Source organism: Physcomitrium patens, chromosome 9, assembly GCF_059467195.1.
Source record: "Physcomitrium patens ecotype Gransden chromosome 9, ASM5946719v1, whole genome shotgun sequence".
NCBI classification, from domain to species: Eukaryota; Viridiplantae; Streptophyta; class Bryopsida; order Funariales; family Funariaceae; genus Physcomitrium; species Physcomitrium patens.
Window position 1 is genome coordinate 17,410,871 of NC_143418.1, and position 13,351 is coordinate 17,424,221.

The 13,351-nt window shown below is 40.4% G+C and overlaps 1 protein-coding gene across 4 annotated transcripts; it reads right to left on the reverse strand.

Moving 5' to 3' along the window:
• Positions 1-2,900: 2,900 nt before the first annotated feature.
• On the reverse strand, positions 2,901-12,102 carry LOC112286437 (uncharacterized). 4 transcript variants are annotated; one of them, XR_016504881.1, is made up of 14 exons: positions 11,964-12,102; positions 11,193-11,430; positions 8,292-9,936; positions 7,993-8,032; positions 7,610-7,662; positions 7,294-7,339; positions 6,918-7,049; positions 6,545-6,670; positions 5,918-5,972; positions 5,364-5,629; positions 5,096-5,146; positions 4,550-4,642; positions 3,781-3,951; positions 2,901-3,358 (listed from the first exon to the last, which is right to left on the reverse strand). XR_016504881.1 is itself a non-coding variant. In XM_024528321.2 (13 exons), exons 3-13 carry the CDS (start codon positions 9,860-9,862, stop codon positions 3,901-3,903), a joined length of 2,484 nt encoding a protein of 827 aa, XP_024384089.1. In that variant the 5' UTR covers positions 9,863-9,936; positions 11,193-11,430; positions 11,964-12,102; the 3' UTR covers positions 3,751-3,900. The 4 variants fall into 4 exon arrangements, 2 of the variants coding, with proteins under 2 accessions (XP_024384089.1, XP_024384088.1); XR_016504880.1 differs by having other exon boundaries at positions 3,781-4,239; XM_024528321.2 differs by lacking the exon at positions 2,901-3,358 and having other exon boundaries at positions 3,751-3,951.
• Positions 12,103-13,351: the final 1,249 nt, after the last annotated feature.

Consider the following 13,351-nt stretch of genomic DNA (forward strand, 5'->3'; position numbering starts at 1 on the left):
TCGCCCCACCCCCACCCCCCTCCCCCTTTTACTTTACCTTTTACTTTAATTTATACTTTACTCCCCCTGCTCGACTTTCGCCTTTTTTTGTGTTTAGTTTATTTTATTTATTGTATTTATTTATACTGGTTTGCTTCGGGCGCCTCTCGCCTCAGCCCCAATCCTTTCTCCACCATCTCCTTTGCAAAAACTATGTAGAACAAATAATAACCCACATTGGTGATGGTGAAAGAAAGCCAGTGGGATTGAGTGTTGCATTTTTCTAAAAATAAAATACATCGTGTTGTTTTAAAAACAACAACGTCAATGATATGCATAAATATTTTTATTCTAACCATGTAGGTATATATATATATATATATATATACATATACATAGAGATTATGAGGTGGACTACATGTAGTAAATGAACTTCATTCATTACTGTTGCTTGCATAGAAAGAGAGAGAGAAAGATAGTGTATTTTACAATTTTAGTGAAACATGATGATTAGTTGCAACAGTGGTTGTGTGTTGGCATTAGGCAATACCAATGGCTTTAAATGTATGAATTTTCCTTACATAGACAAAATTGTTCAACAATTACAGCAATTCTTCTTTTACTTTTTTTTGTTCTGACTGCTTTACTATTTTCTTTGGATGTCATTTGAATGAACCCATTGCATCTCCACTCCTTCCAGAAATTTTAAAAATATCCGTAAAAATAATAAAAATAATAAAATAAAATTCAAAGCAAAAGCACAATGGATTGCAGCTTGGGCTATCCCAAGATACTTTGGGCATATTCTTCTTATGGGTTCGAATGAGCAGAAAGGAAGTAACAACAACAACAACAACCGTGGCTGTCAAGGTCCTCTGCCCAAAACAATTTTTTTAAATAGTCAAATAAACATTTTTAAAAAGTATAAGTAAAAGTGAAAAGTAAAAGCTAACGAGACGAAGAAGAAGAAGAAAGTAAAGGTAAGAGTAAAAGACGGTGAAAAGGCAAAAGTAAGGAGGAGCTTTCCAGAGGTGGTTTTCAAATGTAGAACCCAGACAAGGGTTATGTGAGTTCTCAGTTACTAGTGGCCAGCCATTTGGCAGTTGACCTATCACCCATGTGGCAGGTGTGGGGGCGTCCCATGTGGCAGCAGCGCAACACCCGACACCTTCCCGGTCTCGGTGTTCCCTCACGTTCGCGAAGTTCGCGCTACAGGGAGCGAGAGATCCGCGTGCCCCAGGAACATGGCGCAGTGGTTCTTTGCCGGCTTCTACGTATGCGAGTGGGTGTTCCCATAAGTTCCCAGGCGCGCTCACGAGGAGGACCTGTCCCTTCTGTCACCTTCAAAGTCTCAGCAAAAAGAAATGGTCACGCAACAAGAAGGGAAGGAAAAAGACCGATTGCGCAAGCACTCTGAAAGTAAGAAAGAAAAGGAGACCGAGAAGCAGCTGAAAAAAATCAAAATCTGGAGGGCACTCCACAACCACAGTGATGCATGCAGCCTGGTCTGAGACGCTGTAGACCTCCCATTACTCATCCATCCATTTATTCATCCATTCGTTTACTCCCTCAAGGTCAGATTGTGATGGAGCGTGGAACCCACACGAGGGGGGAGGGGGAGGGGAAGAGTTCCCATCCAACTGAAAGGAGCACTTCCATGGATCAATTGATCCCCCCCCCCCCTGCTCCCCACCAAGCGCCGAGAGGGAGAGAGACAGCATGTGGGGAATAATAAGAAGGGAATATGAAGAGAATAAAGGCCAGGGTGGTGGTGCCTGGAGATATAAAGTGGAATAGGGTTTGGAGGAGGAGGAGCAGTGGCACAAGCTAACTCCTCCGCAGCCAAGCCTTTTGCTACTCATTACTATCCCTCTCCCTTTATTTATCTATCTATCTATCTATCTATCTATCTATCTATCTATCAGTATCCATATCCTCCTCCTCCTTTTCCCCCTTTCGACAACACTACAGCTGCTACTACACCAGGAGAAGAAGAAGAAGCTAGAGGGAAAGCAAGCCCATGGTTTCTGTTCATCCCTCGCGCTTTCATCCACCCAGATAAGAAAATTGTGGCCCACTCTGGCTCTGAGTTTTCTGTGCGATGGATGAATAGAATATCGTTTCTGTTCCAGGCTCTCGCTGTGTTGTTTCCATTTCACTTTACCTTTGGACTGACTCTCTCTCTATGATTGGATGTTGATATTTGTTTGGCTTTTGGAGCCCACAAATGGCACACCTCCATGACAGAACGACAAAGGCTCTTGTTGTTACTTATCTTGTTGTTGCTGTATCGTTTCTTATCATATTGGTAATGAATTCATCAAATAATATTCCTTGGTTATTCTCTCCATCAACATATATTCCAATAGAGAACTATCTTGTGGAGCAAACCCAAAGGCCAAAAAGAGGGGGGAGGCTCTCTAGGCCCACCCAATAGATACCAACACTGACCCGACAGGATGGATGAATGAATGCGTATAATGAAGCTTAACACTATCCATCCATCCATCCATTGATATTGCTAGTAAAAAGTTGATATTGAGCAAATAAATGTACAGTTTAGAAGAATTGCTATGAAAAGGCCACAAATTGCAAAATTTCTGGTGATTCTGGTGGTGAACAGGCCTGCTCCTATTATGTTGTTTCAACTTTTTTCACCATTTATATGATTCAGTGTTATTGAGTTCTATTTACAATATATATATATATATATATATATATATATATTTACATAACCACAAATTAAATTCATATTGAATTGCATTGTGAGTTTCTTTCAAAGAAAAATCAACAATGCATTTCCTAAGAATATTTAGTCACTTGCATCAATAGTTTGAAGCATTCTCAATACTCTTTCTGATTTTAGAGGGTAGAACCATGTTATGCGTTTTGTCTGGAGTGCCAACCACATTCTATGCGCATTCAAAATTGAATTTAGAATATCGGCATTAACAACAACCTTTACATGCTCATCTTCTGTATCAACGTTTGGCATATATGTGTATGTGTGTGCGCGTATGTGTGAATATATATAAATACGCAGCAAAAAAATTTGATAAAATTCTAGTCGATCCATGGATATCTTGAAGGATTCTATAGAATTGTCTTCCCGCCTTTAGATGCGTTGAAATGTGGCGCAGGTTTAGAAGTGAAGAATGCGAGAAGGGAATGCAGGAGGTTTAAAAAGAGCGCGACTGCCATAATCAAAATGCAGTGGTGTGGGTCCTACACTCATGAAAATGAACAAGTCATCCTCTGCAGTTGTAGGGCAACATAACTCCTTCCTTCGGGAGAGAATTATAATGTACATGGACCTAGATGACTTCGCTGCAGAATGCCCGTAAAGGTATGCAGTTCTGTTCATGACATACTTCTTCAGCTGTAATGCAACACGTGATCACTGTGAGAAGGAGCCTCATGTTGATAGACGACTTGACCCGTAACAGCTAGAGTGGTGACAATGAAAATTGCAAAAAGGTACCCAAAGAGTTGCACTTGATTCACCACATCACGGGTGCCTGTGACGTCTCCGCAATTTTCAGCATTCAAAGCTTCGCACAAATTTGGATACATGATGCCAGAATATTTTGAACCGACTTAATACGATTTTTCTCGCTTCATATTACGTATTAAAACTTGCAGCGTGCATGAATACGCACTTGACCCGATACAGCTCCCGGCTGGAGAATCTTCCACGTTTCTAGGCGAACCCAACAGCGAGACCAAGCACAGCTGACATCGCATCCACATCATTCTAACCAAACGAAAACATTGGAGGCAAATGAAAGGACGAGTTATTACCTCAAACAGATTTGAGTGCATACACCAGCATGTGGCATTGCCTTTACAAGCTCCTACCCTGTTAAGACATCTTCCTGCGCAAGATAATTGCCTTTGACCTAACTTGAGAAACATGTTCTCCTACACATTGAACCTGCTCCCTCGCTTCTTATCCAAGCAAGCATTCTCCATCTAATACAGTGCACTCAAACCCAAGTTTCAGTAGATAAAACAATTAATAAGCACTTCTTCACTTAATTGACGGAGAACATGGTGCAATTGACAAATGCCATCTTTATGTTTCGTATTCTTGGCAGCATTTCTGTTCTCGAGAGCGGCTGAGATGAAAGTCTGCCAGTGCAAATCTTTGCACTAAGATGACTTGTCTTCTGCGATGGGGACGCGCACATAAAGCTGGCCATAGAGAGTGACCACTGCTGATGTTTGATGTGCATCGATTCGAGAGGGTAAACTTATGACCTGAGAAAAATATATATATATATATATATATATATATATATATATTAGAACAAGCTCACTCATAAAACAAAATCACTTAAGGCATGACCAGTCCGTCGGACATACTGCCTAGGAGCAAACTCTAGGAGTCAATTGCTTCTATTTCACGCCATTCAGGAAAACTGTTATAAGCTGTTCTGCTTTCTACAATAGGTAGGCACCATCCAGAATAGGGGCATGATCGTATTATTTCGACAAAAACAGTAACCAGCCTTGTCACAGGAGGACGTACACGAGAAATATTACATTAAACAGTGCTTTGGAAACTTACTTTTCTGAAAGGTGTCACGCCCCAGGGATTCTCTGGATCCTCAGGCATTCCAGCAATCACTAGCCTGCCTCCAGGCTCACATTGGATCCGGACCTGTTCAGATGGAACTCTAGCAAGTCAGAAGATGCCATCTTTAAGAACTGGTGATGATAAAATACAAAATAATTAAATAATTAAATAATTAAATAATTGAGAAAATTCTGTCGAGCATGCTTCTGAAGTAAAGTATGCAGAAGAATATGATGTGAATTCGTCCCACCCTAGGTCTCTAGGATAATTGACAAGGTGAACTTTGTTCATTACATTAGGCATGCTTAGTGTTCATAATCATATAATAAGTACTAAATGCGAAAATTCCAACTGAGTATGGACATCGCGTCCCAAACCAACTGCTGAGGACTCTTCCACAATTAGCGTGTTCTTATCATAGAGTAAGGCATTTATCATGTACAGTAATTAGAAAACAGGAGATGGCACTACGGTGATGACATGCCAAACAAAGTCCTTAAACCCTTCGAGGGTTAAACGCAGTTTAGTGCCACTCACCTCCTCACGAGCTAGCCCGGGAACCAGTGCATAAATTTCGAAACAATCTAGCTGCAAAAACGAAGAGGCACAATTTACTCATCTCAGTCGAGCCCAGAAAAGAGAACGGAAAAGAGTAAGGGAATCAAAGAGAGAAGCATTAAGGGTTGGGTTAATTATGGACTCTTACAGGCTATACAAAAGTTCAAAAAATACACGCCACGTTAGCAAGAACATAAACGTACAATGTCCGTAATAATGCATCTGTGAAGTGCTATAGGTAACTCACATGTTTATGTACATTGATTTTGACCCAATCAGCTTTAGGGCCCTCGTCAACAATCGGAGGATCAAAACCACCTGCTGGTCCATCCACTTTAGCAACCTTCATGGGACGTCTTCCGGAGTCCTGTTGCTTCATACTTCGTTTGCCAGTTACTGCAGAATTACTAGGCGGACTGTCTTCAAATAATCTTGGTCTTCCTCTGGCTTGAACAGCCTTCACAGCCCTCTCAAGGACCGTATTTGACCCTTTTCGCTTCAGCCCATTTCCTCCTGTATCACAACACAAACTCACTTGCGTGAGAAATTCGATAGAACTACTAACCGTAATTATCTAAAAGCACTAGTAGCCAAAGTTAAGGAGAAACAGAAAAAGCGGAAAAAAATACAACTTAAGAACTAATCCCGAAACTCTTCAAGTAAATCAATGACTGAAATAGGGTTTAAATCTGAAGCCTGAAAACTTCATCAAAAGTCCATGCCAATACACTGACTCGAATTGGAAACTCCAAGATACTCCATGCTACAAAATCTAAAATAAAAACAGGGGATCCTCAATACCTATATTCGTTAGCTTTCTTTCTTTCTTCACATGCTTCCCACCAGAGCCTTTTTCCTACAAAAAAAAAGTACATTTCTTGTGTCACAAACAACCACTTAAAATTTTATTCAATCACATTTCGCCTTAAAATAGATCTAAAAAGTCGAAATTGTTAACCACCAGACCTACAGAGCGACAATTTTACTAATCTGTTACAGAGCCAACTCCAATGGTCAACATAATCTGTTACAGAGCCAATTTTACTAATCTGTTCCAGTATCCAAATATAGGCTGGTCCTCGTAACATTCTCAATATCAAAGTATCAAGGAGCAAGTCAACATAGCCAAAAAACCAAAAATTATGGTAGTTACATAATGCTTATCGCATGTTCAATCCAGACCTTCCAAAAAAATTATATATATTTTCGCCGGTACAAGACAAGATTAAAGCGTCATCCATTAGATCTGACAGATGAACCCTCCCCTCCCCAAAAAAAAACAACTCCCAAGAGAGAACCAAACCAATCAAAATCAAAATCAAAATCAAAATCAAAACAATAAACACGATCTTTTATTTATTTATTTATTTATTTATATTAAAAGACGAAGAAAGAATAAAAAGGATTCTGAAGAAAACTTGAACATACCTTTGAATTTGGCTCTTTAGAATCTCCATTGCCCATACGCTGCGAATGCCATCCCTGCATTGCCCGTGCTGCTGCGTCTCTTCGTGCACGTCCAGATCCTGATCCCGGTGTTCCACCCGCATTGGGCTACAAGAGTATCGACAGAAAGGTCAACTTTAGTAAATTCAGGAGTGTAAAACACGAACACTAAACGTTCCATACAAGGGGACATAGATTTTACCAGAATTTCCATCTGTAGCACATCCTTTCTATCAGCTATTTGGGTCCAAATAAATAGATTAGACCATGCTATCGAAATTCAGGTGCGACATACTGAATGAAGTGTACTAGCGTAACACAAAAAGGTATAGAAGCAAGACCAAAAGTCACATACATCAAATGATGGGGTAGCGGGGGATGATGTTCGCTGATCATTTGTCAGATAATAGCCAGGTGTTTGAATTGATCTTTGGCCACTGTCAGGTGCAGTTACACCAGTCTTGAACCTCTCGTAATCCAGTAGGGCCTGAATGATCGTTTAAATAAAGAGGTTAGACAAATTACAACGTATAGTCTTCGAGTATTTACATAACTTCAAGTTCTTCAATTCCTTGCAATAACCGAAATACAAGTTGGAGAACAGAACCCAAGTGCCGAAACTTCAAATGCACAGAGAATACACAGGCGGTGTTCAATTCACTTCTTTACTAATTAGACTATAAAATAGAATTTTAAAAAGCATAAATTAATCATAACTCAGCATAACATACCTTCTCATAGAAACCTCGAAATGACCATGAAATAGTCGTACATGTCCTGTGAAGAGTTCATATTTCAATCAGCACAGTATCCTACAAATAGAGAGTATTGCGCGCGCGCACACACACAACGAAAAAAGCAATGCACAAACATTTGTTGGTAGTAAGGGAGTCCAAGGTCAAGAACTCCACATGCAAAGCATGTTGCAATTACTCAGATTTACAACCATCAGATAACAACCATTAAGACGATCCCAACCATTCACAGCAACTAAGCTCATGAATCCAACATCTAATTGCAGAAACTGGAAAATTCGAGCCTTCTTACTTGGGAGGTTTAAATTCTTCACCAACTGTCCTCCAAAGTTTGCTGACTGTAACCTACACAAGCACAGGGCACCGATGGGTCCTGTCAGCAATACACAAACAGAGATGAACAGCCATATCAACAAGGTGTAGAACAGAGCTCACTGCCTACACGGACGGATTCAAGCTAGAGATCCAAGACAAAATTCAAGACACAAGACAGGCCACACCTCTTCTTAATATCTGCCTATTATCCAGCACAATTGGCACCACCATTGTATGCAGTCCATGGCTATAAGATGATCATGTATATATTTCACCTAACCCACTTATTCAACAACTATAAAGGTCAAATTCCGGGAGGCAGTCAACATTGAGCGGCATGGGCGTTGTGAAAGTGAGTACATGATCATAGCCACCATATCTGGACACTACCCTCCAAAGCCTGCAATCAACAACATAGCAACTGTGAATTCCCTTACTTCACAAAAGAGAAATTTACAGGACTGACACATCCAGTTGTTACAAGGCTGCACATGTCCACTGAATTCTGCAATTCCAACCACAGCTACTTCACAAAAGCATTGACGACATGCACTTCATAGAGCCAATCATCAGGTCTCAGAAACCTATAAATAGACTTGAAATTTATTTCAGAGCATTTAAATGTTTCCAAATGAGGTGTTATATCGTAGAATACTTACTTCAGAACGTTCAACTCCAGTCCATAAAACTTCGGGGGCTTGTATTCCAGATTCCGTCGCTTAAAGAAACGCTCCAGCTCTTCTACGAATGTCATCTGCTCCTCTGGAGTTCCTTCATCGTCTTCATAATCATCGTCGTCCATCACCTTGTTCCCATCTTCGACCATTTCCACTTCTTCTTCCATGTCACCAACTTCATGAGTTTCTCTATCAACCATTCCCTCATTCTCTTGAGCTCTTTCATCCCTACCATATTCCCCTTCAATTACTTCGTCTGCCATTTCATCTGCCATTTCATCTGCCAACTCATCAGCCATTTCAGCTGCCACCCTATCAGCCATTTCATCTGCCATTCTATCAGCCATCTCGTCTGCCATCCTATCGGCCATTTCATCTGCCATCCTATCCGCAATCTCATCCGCTATTGTGTCATCGGCTATACCACCAGCCATCTCATCAGCCATCTTGTCAACAATCTCATCCGCCATTCGGTCAGCAATCTCATCAGCAAGTTTGTCGGCAAGGGCATCAGCCATACTATCCGCCACACCATCGGCAAACTGATTTACCACTCTATCCGGCATTTCGTCCAGAAGCTTCTCGGCAGTCTCATCGACAGTTTTAGCAGTGGTATCACCCGTTTTACTTCTAGTGACTTCATTGGCCGCTTTAGCTCCAGTGGCAGTCGATGAAGTGATAGCGTGACTACCAGCAGATACTACTTCGCCCATCCTTGTTTCCCCATTAAGAAGGGCCTTACTCTCATCAAGGGGTTGTCGACCAGTGGCTTGGGTCCCGGTCAATGGGGATTCTTTAACCGATCTAGAATCCGATGCAACGTTCTGCCTTTCATCCTTCAGTGGAGTAGGATGTGAATTTTGCTCACCTCCAACACCCTCATCTGCGGATTTTTCTTCCACAGTATGATCCTCAGCATCTATTCTCATTCCAGTTGCACCAGGAACAGCATCCTGAACACAAGCACTTTCAGAAAAGATAAGCGTCTCCTCCTTCGGGTCTGCCTTCACTGCTACCTCCTCAGCAGGTGCTTCCTCGGCGGGTGCTTCCACAGTAGCATTATCCACAGAAGTTGGTTCCACAGTAGATACTTCTATAACACATTTTTCTACTATAGTTGTCTTCACAGCAAGTACCTCCACGGCAGGTAACTCTTCAGCAACATCTACTTTCGAAGCATCCACGACCGGTTCTTCAATGGAGCTGTCCGTAATATCCTGCGAATCCTGCTGCAAATCGCCAAGAGATGTTTTCAAGTCATCTGCTCCATCCGACACTATTTGCTTCACTGCCGAAAGAACGACCTCATCACAGCCCGCTGCAGTTTCTTGAATTAAACTATCAGAATCCAAGATGACCTTTCCGGAAGGACCATCTCCACTCGGGGTCTCTGCCTGAACCACATTTTCTACTCGAATCTTAGACGAGGCATCCACAGGAGCGTTTGAGCAAGGAGACAGCCCCGATGACACGAAGCCCTCCTGTCTACCAGGTAACAAGGTATCTTTAGTTGCTGACATTGTTACTGGATTTCCATCGGCCACTTCTGTCATTCCTCTTCTAATCAATCTTTCAAGCTACGGAGCCAGTGGCGAATAATGTCGAGTACAAATCTACTCCTGACCTCCTTCATAAGCCACAAGAACGACACAAATGTCAAAAAAGATACAGGTTTTTGTAAATGGGGTGCATGTACCATCCACCTAATCACAGAAAGTCTTGTGCCAAGAAAGTATCCAATCAACCGATCGATGAGTTCGCAGCGATTGCTGACAATCTTCCTCAACAAGCGCGAAGGAGAGAACGATTTTTCTCAGGTTGAGAACACTATTCAATGGTCACATAGTATAATATGGCTGCGCAAACGCATATGAGACTTGTCGACCTAGAAACTAGAACTAAATGCACGAAACATAACGTCAAAGAGCTATTTCTGCGATGCATGATAATGTTCAGCAATGATAAGTAGCAGATCAACCATTCAAACTCTAAGCTTCTATAGACGGAAGAAATTAAGACACACAGGAATAGAAATTAAGAAAATTATTCGGGACAGTCAATGCTTGCGGCTCCGATGGGATTCCCCAGCGGTCAAAAGGGCTGTCCAAAATTAAACCAACGCCGTGCCTTCGATAAGAAGGCGCTATGATTCCACAAGTTCCTCTCAGCAACATGACCGGTAATCCGCGTAAGACCATATTCTAAGCCCTCCCACCACACTCGTTTTATCCCCTAGCAACAAAACCGAAAGGAATGCCTTTTGTAATTTATTCGTAACTGAGCAAATGTCCGCTCACGATATCTTGACATGCAAATGAAAAAAATGGGGTGAGCAAGAACTTAGAGTGAGGCATGTTACATTCATTGCAGTAAGACCTTCATGATTACTATGGACATTGTATTGAAAGTATTTGATTAAAAGGAGGTTGTCTCTTAATCCAAGATATAATTCCAGTCAGGGTAGATTGCGAGTAACCACTCATACCCACTCATAACCAGGCTGGTTATTCCACATCCGAGAGGTATGACGTGGACATTGTATTGAAGCGATAAATGGAGAACTTTCGAGTTCAAGTTTTCTGTTGGTTCCTCTGGGTACTTCTAGTGCCATTCCGGGGATTACCACGTATGATACTAAAACCCAAAATTAAATGAATCTGCAATGAATCACCTAATGCGCTTCGAGCACGCGAGAAGCTTTTTTCTAGGAATATTCCAAAGTGTACCAAAGCGACCCTCCAAGGACAAACCAAAGACTTTGAGAGGTTGTCATCGACAGCGCGGCTCTTCGGACTGAATGGAAACAGAGACAAAAATGAAAGGTTGGCGGGGTCTGCCACCGGCGAGAGGAGAAAACAGAGAAAAGTGAGCGAGAGCACTAACCTATATAGCAACCACTGCTGAGAACCCCCTGCACCTATTGCAAGCTACCTCAGCTCCCTGCTTCCGCAACGCGAAATCCTTCAGAACACTTCTAGAACGAAACCAAAAAGGCGTGCAACGAAGCGCCTTCAGTTCACGGAAAGCAGATAGTCTCTCTGCATGCTCCTCTTCCCTCGCGCGGCAGCGCCTTGTAACTTCAACATTGCCAAACCAAAAAATCCCTGGGCTGTCCTGCTCCCTGCCACCAAGCCACCGCCTCTCCTTTAATCTTGAACGGCAGTATGGGAGTAATCACTACGCTCGCCAACCCCCTCGTAACCCTAATAACATGCACTACCAAGAAACTTATCTTCACAACAAAAGCTATCTTCACAACATACAAAACCACTAGGGAAAACTTGCTCCGACCGCAGCGAACCACACCCTACCCCGGAAGAGAGAGAGAGATACAAAATAAAAATAAATAAATGAAAAGCGACAACAACAACAACAACAACAACAACAACGAAACGAATGGCAAAAATTTGAGGACAAAATACAAAAAAGAGGGAGTCCCAGAGAGTGCATGAAAAAATGCAGGGAAATAACAGCAACGCTGCTCGTTTTCCATACTCCTGCCCGTCTGCCATAATCCCCATAAGCCTACCCCTCTGATCCTCCCCCTTCTCCAAAGACAACACCAGCAACAACCTTCGGGAAAGAACCAAAAAAACAAAAAAAAAAAAAGAAAAAAAAAAAAAAAGAGCGATAACAACACCGCGAAACCCCAACCTGATGAAGTGGAAGACTCCGGTCCAACACGCGCTGCGGCGGAATAGAAGCGGACCGAAGCCAAGCACAACAGGATGGTGGCTGGCTATGGCGGAGAGAAGGGCTCATCGCAGGCCATAGCCGGGGCGAGGAGGAGGACGACGAGGCGCGTCAAAGGTTATATTTATATTTCCATCAATTGGTAGCTTTTTTTTTACAGATAGGTGTGAACCCTTCATTTATATCCAATGTTATATTATGACACGAATCTAATTTTCCATGGTAGTGTCTCCTTTTTGAACTGCATCTAAGCTAGAAATGCTAACTACACTGTTTTATATTTGCATTTCCTCTTTTCCTTGAAATTTATTGAAAGAGTAGTTGGAACTTCTTGGGCCTACTTTTAATTAATTCATAAGAAATAAAAAGTGCAAGTAGATAACAAGATTTTTTGTAGAATTTTACAAAGTTTTATTATGACATCTTTTTTAAAGTTTTGTGAAGAGAACTAGATACTTCACTTTGAAGCTTTTATAATAAGAACTAATTGGCTTCAACAATGAAGTAATTTGACAAAATTTCTATCTAATACTATGTCCAACGAAAAACACAAGCATTATTAAAGTTGTTATTTTATATTAAGGTTGTGAAAACTTTCAATGCCAAAGTCGACCATAATATCAATCTAAATGTTTTTATTTCTATTAAAAAAAGTATATATGTATATTTTGAAAAGCTTCCTATTCTTTCTAGATATAATATAAAAGTTTAAACATATTTTGTTTGAAAGAACACTATTGAATTTGTAACAAGAAATATTCCATATCTTCTTTTAGTTATATTTTATATTTTATAGATTTTGAATTCAACTAACTATTATATATATATATATATACATATACATATAATTGTCTCAGTTTCTTTTGATTATCATCAATAATATTATATGCTAGTTTTATATTAAAAAGCCTTGATCAATGTATCACTGTCTTCCTTCAAACACAGTTTTTACAACCTACAATTTAACTAAGTTTTGTATTGTAGGTGATTAGTTCAGAGAGTCAAATTAGTTACTAAAGAAAATATTTAGTGTATTTTTAACCTGTAATTTAGTGTATTTAGTGTATTTTTACCCTCAAGAAAACAATAAATAATAAATATTTAGTGTATTGTAGGTGTTTAGTTTAGAGAGTCAAATTAGTCTAATTAATTAATATTTAATGTATTTTAAACCTGTAATTGTTATTTTTCAACACATATATGAAATTGAATAACATTTTAATCTAAAGAATTTTATTATATTTTGATATTTTTCTAAAAAAGTATTAACGTGAAAGATGATTTACCAACAATATATATTTTTAGATATTATTTATTTCATTTTAAGGATATACTATGGATACATAAAA

What these genes read in the sequence shown, in the direction of transcription:
- LOC112286437 (XM_024528320.2), bottom strand. Translation starts at nt 9,862, where the DNA reads ATGACAGAAGTGGCCGATGGAAATCCAGTAACAATGTCAGCAACTAAA. An exon ending in CTGGAGTTGAACGTTCTGAA is followed by an intron (nt 8,033 to 8,291) that starts GTAAGTATTCTA and finishes TGTTGATTGCAG; the next exon opens with GCTTTGGAGGGTAGTGTCCA. An exon ending in GAAGAATTTAAACCTCCCAA is followed by an intron (nt 7,340 to 7,609) that starts GTAAGAAGGCTC and finishes AACTCTTCACAG; the next exon opens with GACATGTACGACTATTTCAT.